The sequence below is a fragment of the Colossoma macropomum genome, unplaced genomic scaffold, assembly GCF_904425465.1.
Source record: "Colossoma macropomum unplaced genomic scaffold, Colossoma_macropomum, whole genome shotgun sequence".
NCBI lineage: Eukaryota > Metazoa > Chordata > Actinopteri > Characiformes > Serrasalmidae > Colossoma > Colossoma macropomum.
Genome location: NW_023494789.1, coordinates 35,604,662 through 35,617,436, shown reverse-complemented (window position 1 = coordinate 35,617,436; position 12,775 = coordinate 35,604,662). Strand labels below are relative to the sequence as shown.

Sequence of the window (12,775 nt, the reverse complement as noted above, 5' to 3'; positions counted from 1 at the left end):
GTAGTAATTTTTTATTTATTTGTTTTCTCCCTTCCAAGTAAAATACAAAATCCATTGTACACAGAGAATCATGACAGACATTCTGGTGTACACAACTACTGTGCAACTACACATGAATTTTCAAAGTACTATTAAACTTAATATGAAATTATATACGAAGATATTTTTTGATGATTTTTGGAACCTTTGAATGCATAAGATTCAAATAAAAGCTGGGTCAGCAAACTAAAAACTGCCGCTAGTTTAAATTGAATTTAGACAAAACGACCAACCTGAACAAAGTCTACAGAAAAGACAGCCAAACGAGGCTGACTTTTTATTTGCCAGCTTCTCATGTGAATTTGAATATCAAGCTGGCAAATAAAAAGTCCACTTTAGGCTCGTGGTGAATGTTGCACTTGTTTTACCTGCAGAAGCTGTTGAAATCAGTCAAACAGAGAGAGCTGTGTTTCTTTTGTTTTGCTACCATGAGGAAAATGGTCAGTTCACCTGGTACGTTTTTCCAGTAAGAGTTCAAGAGCTGAGCGAGGGCGCATCGGTGATTCGCTTGTTACTAACTTATGGAGATGAACTTGAATTCTAAATGCTTCACTTGTCTGTCGAAATAAAATAAGCTGAGAATGAACACAGTAACAGACATGTGAGGACGCTGCTGTGCATCAGATTTACAGCAGGAAACGAATCCATTCACATAAAAAGTAAGTGGCTGTGCAGAGTCTCCACAATGCTTCCAGTTTGAGTCTCGAGTCTTTCCGAGTCCTGAGGCTTAAGTCCGAGTCAGAGTCTGAGTCAGAGGTGTTTGTCAAAGTTAAGCTGCAAATCTTTGTCAGTTTTGTCGAGTCAAGTCTTAAGTCATCAAATTCGTGACTTGAATCCAAGTCATATGACTTGAGTCCACACTAGAGAACTTGTAGAGAGGAGAATTACCACTCTGCAATGTCTTCCGGTTTTCTCAAACGCTAGAGGGCGCTCCCGAGTGAGTCCAAAATGAATGGGTTGATATGGAGATTATTATGGATATGGAGCAAAATTGTAGTTTATAAATGCTTAAATATTTTTAATGTATAATACAATCGTTTCCTGAACAGTGAATGTCATAAAACGTCCACTGCTATTATATTTTTAGAGCTTTTAAATTCGAGTTCTAGGAGTTTAAATCTACACCTCATGTATGTGCATGACGTCAGTGAGCATGAACAGCCAATGAGCTGCTCCGCTCGCCAATCAATTATCACGCTCTAGCAGTAATGCCCGCCTCCTGCTGCCCAAAACCCTGTTTGCTGTAGAAAAAGGGAAACATATACGTAAGATTTCTTTGTTTATTTAGTGAAATACATCCTTCTACTTTCTAAAATTAAAGAAACGTTCTGGGCAAATGATTAGAAACTATTTTAACTTTTTGTTTTTAGCCATTGAGCTCCTTTCACTCCCATTCATTGAGGACTCACTCACGAGCACCCTCTGCTGATTAGCAGTCCTGTTTTTGTTATAATGGGAGGAATAGGGAGTGGCCAGGCTCATCATAAACCGGCTCTGTCCACACCTCTGCACACTCCTCCGATTACCCTAAATGTAGATGATCAGCCAAACATGCTTGGTGTTCAAAGTTTGTTTCTTTAGCTTTGCACTGGAGCTATTAGACTAATGTAACTAACAAGTAATGCTTTAACCAGGTTAGCATTGTGCAAACTGTATGCATTAATTATCACACACTCGCCTCAAACCAGAAAGAGTGAGAAGCTGTTTAAAGATGTTATTACTTTCTTTACAATATACAATTCAAAAGACTTTTAAAACTTTTATGTTATGCTTGTAATAGAGACATTAACATATTCTTTACTTTGTAGTTTTACAGTGGCTCTTTCGATAAAGGGTCCTGACATAGAGCTGCCACTGTTTTCTATTTCTAACATCTGACTTAAAAACACAATCGTCAAGATATCGCTAGTGTTTACAGTCTGCATCATATCTAGGACTTCCAGACAGCCTAGACTGACATGACTGGTCAATTCCCTGTCAATTCCTATTTATGTTAGTAGTTAATCTGACACTGCAGAAGCCTTCAGTTCAGCTCCTGAGGTTCTAACCAATGGGAGAGCTTGTCTGGCTGTATCTACCTAGATAGCATGGAGAAAAAAATCCTGACTGGGCAGTTTTACCATTGGACATTTTAAGAATTTAACCCTTTTGCTTCCAACCAAAATTTAACAATGAAATAAGAGTATTACTATGATACATATACATTGTTTGAACACTTGTTTAAAGACGATAAGCACAATTATATGACTTTAAAATGAACTAAAAATTACAGACACCTCTCTGATGAACTGGAAGGCCCTGAGGGTTCCCCACTGAATTTACATTCTGCATCAACAGGTCTGAGTCTGCACTTCTGACCTTTTTCCACTTGTTTTAATGTTAAGAAATTAAAAAAATGTGCCAAAACTGTAAGGAATGACTTTTCTTTCCACAAAACAAAACTGTACAAAATAAAAAAAACATTTAATTGGTTATTAGTCATAATAAAATATCTTATTTTCTATTTACTAATGCTTCGTTTGAATGAGCTGTGAGTGTAAAATAATAAACATCAAATTACGTCATGCTTTTGTTATTGCAAAGAGTTGACATTTCTAAAAATGTATCTGCTATCACCTACAGAACTCCTGCATTGGTGAGAACGTGGCCTGAATCGCGACTAGAATACAGCTTCTTGTGAATGACTGAAAGGACAGCTGAAGCATTTGCACTGTAACATGACTCATTGCTGAAAGACACAATCCTTAGGTGGACTGGGCAAAATAAAACAGCAGAGAAGGATTTTTTGTGATAAAGAATCACACATCTGCACTTTTCTTCCTCTCTAAAAAATCAAATATTGCAGTCAGTATTATTAATAAGCTAACACAGCATAATTTATTGTCTGTCCCTGCCAATTTGTTTCCTTGTTCAGGTCCCTGAAGGCAAGCAATTCTGAGATAGTAAATAAAGACAGTTTTAATTTGTCTGGCTGTAATGCGGGTGGGGGGTTGTAATTGGTATTTGTCACAGCAGCTGTAGCCAGCAGCAGGTGACAGCATGGAGAAATACTATCCCTAATACCTGAACGCTACACAGCTACAAACAGGCCAGCATTCCATTCATTTCTTACGCTCTTGATCCACTGGTTTCACTTATTCATGACTCATAACACACATAACAAAATTATTCAGACACCTCACATTAGTGCAGCCAGCTAGTTCAAGGTGCAGATATTGCTGAATTAGGTGTTAAAGGAATACTCTAGTGTTTTCTACCTAATCTCTATATGGGGCATCTGTAGTATACAACTGATTACCACAGACAGTCATTTCTTTGTGTTTCCCTATATTCAGAACAGAAAACTAGTTGACTCAAAATGCCCAGATATCAGAAGTCAATAGGGCAGTTGCTTCTGGTTCAAGCAATCAAAGTAATCAACCATTGGATACAGAAGTGCTAGATAATTATTAAACTGAAAAACAGTGAGTCTTCCTTCAAAATATTCACATACAGCCAGTTAGAATGGGAGATTTTGGAGGTGTCACACACAAATGATGTGACTGTGCACAATGCCAAACACCCACTAGAACTGTGTAAAGCTCCCCAGCACTGGAAGCAGAGGCAACATATTTTCTGGAGTGATGAAGCAACATTTAAGCCAGAACTAATCACCCACTATCAGTGCCTGACCTCTGTAATGATCCTGTGGCTGAATGGAATCAAATCCAAACAGAAATGTTCCAACCAGGGACTGGTCCAATGTACCAGGCTGGCCCAAGTGACCAAACAGTATGAATCCTGTCTGGTGCCAAAAAGAATGTTACTCTGTAGACTTACATTAACAATGACCTATTTAGATGTGAATCACCTCATGGACTTGGTTTGTAACTCACTAACTCACTAACTTACATACTTATTCACTCACTCACTCACTCACTCACTCACATATTCACTCACATACTCACTCGTTCATTCACATTAGGCAGGCTGAGGATTCTCCACAAAAGGGCACTATTAGCACTAAATTACTTTTGGTGCTTTCCATCAATGATAGTCTGTCCTTGTCTGGTTAACTGTTGACTAAACAACCTTTTCTCCAGATGTTGTTGCAGTCTGTATTTCTTTATTATTTCATATTAATTATATTTTTTTTCAAGTTGTTTGAATATATAAGCACTATTTTTTCCCTCGATTCTTGGTCTTTATGTCATTGCTCGTGCACGAATGCAGAGCAACAACACTTGGCTATTCTTGTGACCATCGAGTTGAAGATGAAGACTGGTGCCATCAGCTAATCAGCACTGTTAGCTTGCAAAATCTCTGCACTGTAACGTGAAATTTACAACTCAGCTCACTGGCTCAGATTTTGGTCCCAGAAAAAAGCTCACAAGGAACAAAGATGGCAGGATCCAGGACACATAAGTCTAGTTGTAAAGGTACCACTAAGCAAGTCCCATTGAAATGAATAGACGCTAGTGCTTATAACTCCCTCAAGGTCCTACACTACCTCCAGGGTTCCAACATCTAGTGTAAGGCCCAAAAAGTAGAAGCCCAGTTCCCAGTGACTTCTTCAATGCTAAGGCAAAATAACAGCTATTTCTGCCTTTTTATTTAATCTTCTCTTTAAATAATGTGATTTTGTGTGTTTCACAAACTGTTTATACTGTTAGATATCTAAGAAAACACATTGCTAAGAAAACTAAGAAAAGGTATTGCTGATGACATGTTTGGTAAGATGGTAAGTTGATTGTGGAAGAGTGGAGTCTGGATAATCTCTCAGTAGTGTTGCCTCATCCTGACTACTGTGCTTGCCTTCGTATGACACATGTAAGAGTCAAAGCGTCTCTGATCTCAATCTACTCCATTTACTCCAATAAAAGCCATCAAAAGTTGACTTTTTCTACCACCTTTGCACCTCTGACAGTGTCCAGTAACAGTTGAGGCCCTGCCATGTCAGTGGACGTAAGGAAAAGCGTAGAGAGCTGGCAGTGAAATATGAACAGACACTAATTTGCAGCGATACGCCGGTGGTCAGCCGTAATCTCATTGTGCGGTAGAGCCATGCAGCGAAATGTGATTTGAGACAGATGTAGACAGAGCCGGGTCTGAGTACGAGCGGGTGGAAGGAGGGGGTAAGGGAAGAACAGAGCTGGATGCGGAGACTCATGGAGGATAATTAATGTGACATTTCCCTGACATTTAGCTGGAGGTGCAGCGCAGGAGCCTGGAAGGAGGGAGAAAAGAAAGAGGGAGACGGGCAGGGAGGGAACAAGGAGAAGCAGAACCAGCCAGAACCAAAAAGAATGAGGAAAACAACAGAAGCTTGGTCAGTCTCAGCCAGAACACAGTGGTGACACGATCATATCACTGATGCAGTATCACCAACACACAGTGAAACACCATAAGTATGTGTGTACTAGGGCTGAAAGATCAATCGTGTTTATATCGACATCGCAATAAAGAGTGCAATTCTCAAATCGCAAGAGCTGCAGTTTTTATTATAGGCTAGATATGGGGAAATTTAACCTGAGAAGTTTGTAAACTGCCTGTAGATTAGTTAGACAAATCAGAAGCAACCAAACATCCACGATGCGTACATGAGAGCACAACCACAATTACACTATGGCACATGATGCTCAGTGTCAAGCCAGAAAAAGTAGACATTCTGGTCTTCTTGGCACAAAAAATACAGGCCATCTTGACATCAGAGAGGTACATGCAGCGTGTTTTAAGGCAATATAGTCCCCAAAGAAAACACTGGTGTAGGTTCACTGGTCAACCTGATAAGGTTCTCTACAATGACCCATTTCACATCAAATCACCCTTGTGCCACCTCATCCTGCCTTACTTTAAAACTGAAGGCAATCAAATAAAAAGTTCCATTTGCTTACATGGTCACCAAAGAACTGAAAGCTTGTGCAACTTTTAGTCTATCTTTAATCTATCATTCAGCAAAAGTACAACTATTAAACAACAATCGCTAAATGTCAAACAGCATGCTAATTAGGAGAGAGAAACTGGTTAACTTAGCTATTTTAAGTCCTATTTTAATGGGATTAGTTAGTTAGATCAGGTGGGGTAATGCCAGTTTACCACAGGACGTCTGTAATGTTTATGATCGATTCACACAGGATAAGAAATTTCCATATAAATGGCAGAGACGGGAGTGACGGGGTACCTGATTTATGCACTGCCTTTACTTACTAGAAGAAAACAAGTTAAACATTTAAATTTGCCATTATTTCATTTACTCTAACCATTTTTTTAATGCAGTGTGTCACTAGCATCAACATTAGCATGGAAATTCATAGCCAACAGTCAACCTCATAAAACAGTCAACCCCACGAGAACTTTTTTTCTGTAATTTTTACATGTTGCACATGTGAGACAGGGCAGTAATGTTACATATCAGCTAGATTTTAGCCACAGAGAACACAAGAAAATGCTTCTTCGAGTGCCTCCATGCTTCAAAAATTCAGTTTTCACAAGATATTATAACGTTTTACCGACACATCAATTCACATGGGATTAATAATTTGAGGTTATTTGTACTGTTTGCAGTCTGTAAAAAAGACTGACATAGTACATTCGGATGGGACTAAAATCAATGCAAGATGCCTGTAAAATTTACATTACCCCACTTCCTCATGTAAACCCAGTCCATTTGAAATAGGGCTCTAGTTAGCAGGCTAAAACTGCCACACACCACAGTACAGGTTTGGTTCCAGCTCAAATGACACATTTAGAAGAGAGTGAGAGCGAGTGACTGGTGTTGGAGTGACAGTCGGAATCAAACATGCTATCAAGCTATTAGCCTGCTGGTCGTTGCTGAGCCACTTTTGTGTGTAGTTTTTCTTCTGTATTAGCAGCACAGCAAAAAGAATAAGAAACCGTGATTAGTCTTGTGATTCCGCACCAGAATGGAACTGGATCAAACTGCCATGGGAGCCATTTGGCTTTATGGTGGAATAGAGACCATTGTGTTGCTTTTAAAGGGGCTATTAACATGTTTCATGTCCAGATCTCATCCAAATAACTTCTGGATAAACTTAGGGCAGATTTTTCATCAGTGGTTCGTCACCACAGCCCTGCCTGACACAAACCAAAGTCTTCATAGTTGAGCCTGTGGCACACTGCGCTTAATTGTGGTAAAATCACTGTAATGCACAGCTCTAATAAAAAATGTGTCTGCAGTGTTGACTTCATAAAAGATTTCAGTTCCACAAAGGGAAATCTTTAAAGAGCAGCTTGTTATAGAGCTGTTCCTTCTCTCTTCTCCTTCTCCTGTCAAAGGATGTCTGAGCTGCCAGACAGAGTGTAAAGTAAGTTTAATGGCTAATCTAATGTAACTGACAAATGTTCACGTTGCTTGAACCACTTGTCGCTACAGCCACCTAGCCACAGTATTATACTTTAGTAAACACTCATGTTGTCTGGATGATTGGCCAAACTCCTACTGGTGTTAGGAATTAACACCCACCACTGCCATATTAACCCCACCAGAGTTACTGTAGTCACTCTTGGATGAACATAACTTTACCTGTGTGATAAGATTTTTAACACAAAGATTTGACTTAACTGACCTATACAAGCTCTGCCCACAAATGTATTTTTTCTTTATTGCAGCTCTGTGAGGCTGGACAAGCTTTAGACACAATCATATTTATCAAAATGAATACAGGTAGGAGTTCAGGCTTGCTACATAACGCTGAGTTTCCTTTTTAAAAAGCTATGCTACTGGGCTGGACAATGTTGTTTTAGCTAATTGAAACTAAGCAGGTTGGAACAACAATGAATTTGCCACTATACTAACTATATTATTATTATTATTATTATTATATGACAAAAATGCTATGCTTAATCTGTCTTAACTGTTTTCCCCAATTGAACAAACTTAGTTGTGTACTGCAGTGTCTTATTAGGATGAATGGGATTTTTACCATCATTCTGTGAAGCTTGTGCAACATTACAACAGATTCTACAAAAGAATACATTTGTGGGCGGAACATAAATAGTGATAATACAAAATGATGCGTGATGTTAGTTAACGCAACATTTCTGAGAATGTAATGAATTCATATCTGTGTTGCCAGGAAACTGTTTTGTTGTCAGAATGTCCCTCCTGATCCCATGTGGCCCGTGTGTTCGAGTGCATGGGTGTGGAGCTAGAACGTGTGAAAAAATACACCTAGCCAGAAGAGTCAGTTCACTCAAATCATCTCAAACACATCACACTTCAGCTGACTGGATGCTTTCTGCAATATGCTAATTCATAACTGCCCTCAGTTAACCCATTCAGTGCCCAGATTTCCATTCCTAATTCCTATGACTTAAATATAGCTTACTGAACAATAAGCCTTAGGATGTAATAAGCCTGGGAATTGAATGGGTTAAAATGTCCAACAGATGCACTATGTGTTAAATTAGCTGCAAAAGAGCTTGACCCTGCTGTGATTTAGCCTGCAGCAGCAATAATGCAGATGGTGGCTGGAATTGCACTTTTTTTTACATTGCCCTTTTAAGCTAATTGCTAGTTGATATATATGCGCCAACAGTTTTAAGTTGTGTGGACGTTGCGATTTTTCCTTGGCAAAGAGAATGATTTGACAAGGAATTGGGCCTAATGGTACCGGGAAATGGCATTATTGGTAGTGAGTGTCTGGAAAGAAAAGAAAAGTACATCTCACCCTTCATTGACATAAAGCCTCCAACAACAATCAGGCACTGCAGGAGCGAGGCTTTGCTGAAGTGCACAAACTAGAGCAAAGACTGATTCAAGCCAGTCACGCAGGTCCAGGTAACACAAATCTTGAGCTCACAGGTTTGTGCTTGTTTTCGTACATTTTCAGGACAAAAATGTTGTGATGTAGGAAAAGCAGAAAAAACAAGGCCTACCTACAATCTCAGGATAACTTAGCTTTGTAAAGGGCTTTTAACAAAGTATCCATGTTGCATTGTTTAAAGGGTAAAAACAATTCCATTTTGTTACTAAGGTTAAGGTTAGGGTTGGCTTAGAAAATTCTTATATAAAATTCTTACTTGGGTAGCTACACTACATGTCCAGAATTATCTAGAGACACACCTTCTGATTAGGGAACTGAGCTAGCTCAAGGTGAACCCACTGCTCAGCAAATCAATTGTGCATGCACAGTTTGTATAATCACCATATAAAAGCACTGCCAATAGAATGAGATCCTCAGCAGCTGCTGCGCATGAGCCTAAGGTCAACATGCCTAAGATATGAAGCCCCCCCTCCCCCTCAGCACTGGGCTGTGGAGCAGTGAAACTGCGTTCCCTGGACTGATGGATAGTGGGACTGTTACTGCAGCACAGTGAGGACAAACTCTCTATCACTACCCTTGATTTCAAGAGAAATGTTGGGTCAGCAGGTGTCTACAAACCTTTGGACATAGGCCCAATCCCATTTTACCTCTCGCCCCTACCACTTAGCTCTTACCCCGCCGTTTTGTGTTCATGCCTAGGGGTAGGGTGTCTGATTTTTGTTGAGATAGAGGGGTAGAGTGAACTGTTAGGGCTGCCAAAAAAACCCACAAATGTGAGTATTTTCTAAATTAAAAAATACAATAATCATCGTGTTATCTTAGTTTAATGTTGTTTCAGTGTCTTATGGTCATTTTCTTCATAACAAGCATAAAAAGTCGCTAGCAGTATGCTAATGTCTCAGTCGCTAGCTAGCTAAACTAGCTTCTCGAATTTCCCGTTCCACCTTAAATGATGCAGCAGTTCTGACGCTTGAGGATATGACGATTTAGGAATGTAACTCAATGTAACTGCTGCTCCATTTAAGGTGGAACTGGAAAATTCTAGCAAAAAGCTATAGCTGACTTCAGCTTTGTATCACTGAAGGGGAGGGTGATAATGAATAATTGTCTCAGCCCCCTCTTTGAAGGCATATGATGCCCTAAATTTAATTAAAGTCCAGCAGCCAGGTTGCTGAACTTTACCCTCCTCTGCTATCACTGCAGACTGGCAGGGTCGCCTACGGAGCACTGCTAGTAGCATGTTAATGAAATAATGTTCTTCTTTATATGAGGGTCCCATTTCGTAGGGAAAGATTTCAACCACTACCCTCTGTAACTCAGTTCCAAGGGGCAAGGTGACACTCGAAAACAAGGGGTAGGGATAAAAATAATGGGAAATGGGATTGGGCTATGGTGTATGTATGAGTCTGCGTCCTGACTAGGCATAAACTCGTGTTTGTGTCTGAGAGTGTGTGTTTGTGTTGGGCTGTGCTGGTTTCACGTTCCCTCAGCTCTGCGGCTTCCAGCTCTACCCTGAGAACAATCTGATGTCGGCTCTCGCCAGACGGGCCTCAGAATAGCAACGCTCAATATTCACGAACGATGAAGATTCGCAGTGTGACAGCTAACCTTGGCTGCTACAGATGAGCCCGGCTTCTCCAGCAGGTCCCACAGTTTCTTGCGCTTCTCCGAGCAGCACGTGTTGTCGAACTCCTCGCCCTCGCGGTCCTTCAGCGTGTCGGCCTCGCGCTTCAGCTCCTCGTTCATCTGCTCCTTCTTCTGGTGGTAGCGCGCCTGGCAGCACGACTCCAGGTAGATCTCGTCCACGCCCCAGTAGTCCAGCTCCTGGCTGAAGGACAGCGCGCACATCTCCTCCATCATGTGCAGCTTGCCCGTGCGGTAGAAGTTCAGGATGGACGTGAAGGCTCCCGGATGTCGGTCAAAGAAGTACTCGTTGTCGTCCAGGTTGTAGTCGTCGCAGATGTCCATGAGCGCCTCGTGCGTCCTACAGTCGCGCAGCTTGCCCAGGCGCGTGCGCGGCAGCCGGTCCAGCGTCCTCCAAAGCACCTCGTGCGGCAGGCCGCCGACGTTGAGGCGCACGCGCCGGTAGCAGGACATGCTCTGCACGATGTCCGCCGGCTCCGGCGGCAGGGAGGCCGTGGAGCGCGAGCCCGCCTTGCTCATCCCGCCCGACGGTTTGTCCATTTTGCACGGCGCGTATTAGTCCACACGGCGATGCGTTACCGCGCTTTCTGACGTGCCTTCTTCCATCCCTGCTGCTGCTGCTGACCAAGGAAAGCGAGAAGTTAGTTACCCAGTGTTCACAGGGACATAGGCCTAATCCCACATGGCTGTGTACACACTTAAAATGATGGTTCTTCAAGGGTTCTTTAGTAAAACGGTTCCATATAGAACCATGAACACCCAAAGAACCCTTTGCATGATTAAAGGGTTCTTTGTATCGTGAAAGGATTCTTCAGATTCATGGAGAATGTGCTGTAGATGGTTCTATATAGAACCTTTTTGTATAACCTTTTTTGTTCTATAGCATCAAAAAGGGTTCTTCTGTTCTAGAAGAGACCTAATTGGTGCTGTATAGAACCCTTTTAAAAAAATGTTCTATATAGAACCATAGTCAACACATTCTCAGTCAGTCTGAAGAATCATGCAAAGGGTTCTTCGAGTGTTCATGGTTCTATATAGAACCATTTTATTTATTAAAGAACACTTGAAGAACCATCATTTTAAGTGTGTAGCCTACACTCTAAAACAGTGGTCTCCAGCCCTGCTCCTGGAGATCCACCTTCCTGCAACCCAAATCTAAATCTAAGGCAGTAATTAGATGGATCAGGTGGGTTCTCTCAGGGTTGGAGCTGCAGCCTGCAGGAAGGTAGATCTCCAGGGTTGGGGACCACTGCTCTTAAATGTGCTGGACTGAAAATAAGACAAATTATGCACACATGTTCAATAGTGCACTATACTATACTTTGTGATGGACGCATTGCAATTGATCTGTATTTGGGTGCAGAAGTCATTAGGCTACATCATGCTCTGTCCAGTGAACTATTCCAGGTGGTGCCGTACTGCATTGTTTCTCAACCCTGGTCCTAGACCCCCAGTGCTCTGCACGTCTTAGTGTTTTCCCTACTGCAGCACAGCTAATCCAACTTATCAGCTCATTAACAAACCCTTAATGAATTGAAGTGGATACACCGAAGCAAAGAAAACACTAAAATGTGCAAGACAGTGGATCTCTAGGACAAGAGTTGAGAAACTCAACCCTACTGTTGAGATATAGAGAGCACTGTTTGAACGCAGAAGCTTTTATTTAGTGCCCATGTCAGGGGTCTTTAAATCCAGTCCTGGTTTTTGTAATCACTGTAAGGTGTGACAATATGTGGCCAATCAGTTACATCAACAGCTCACTAAACAAATAATTACAAAATCCAGGTCCAGAAGCTTAATTCCAGGTCCAGGATCCAGAGTTGATGACCTCTGCCTTAGTGCGCTGTATCAGTAGAGAGCCATTAGGGATTCAGCCAAAGCAGACATCTGCATGTAATGCTGTGTTCATGACTAAGTGGGAACTGGGAAGTTTCCGACTTCCAAGTAGGAAAAATCCATTTGAATGGCCACCCAATTCATAGTTCCCACTTGGAGGGTCAGAGACTTCTCCTAGTTGCAATTCTGTGACATCACGTCAACATTGCAGCACCCATGAACAATAAGTAATGGCATGTTTTCAAGCTTTTTAGAGAGATTTTTTAGTTTCTTTTTGTGTAAGATATGATATTTGCTAATCACAGGGGAGTACATTATTTTTAATCATATTCACAGTGAAATGCCAGAGTCTGCATCCACGTTTTAAATATATGAAGCATTAACCAAACAACCCTCCAGTGTAAAAGCTCATAAAGTGGTTTTTATACACTCACAGCGGCAAGAGGAATAGCTTTGGCTGCCCAAACCTCCTCATTGTGAGACATAAAAAA

General features: G+C 41.2%; 1 protein-coding gene across 1 annotated transcript in view; it reads right to left on the bottom strand.

Moving 5' to 3' along the window:
* Positions 1-10,988, bottom strand: part of kcnb1 (potassium voltage-gated channel, Shab-related subfamily, member 1) — a 43,113-nt gene extending 32,125 nt beyond the window's left edge. The window contains exon 1 of the mRNA XM_036569601.1: positions 10,413-10,988. Coding sequence (XP_036425494.1) covers positions 10,413-10,988 — 576 coding nt within the window. The remainder of the gene's footprint in view (positions 1-10,412) is intronic.
* Between the last annotated feature and the right edge of the window lie 1,787 nt (positions 10,989-12,775).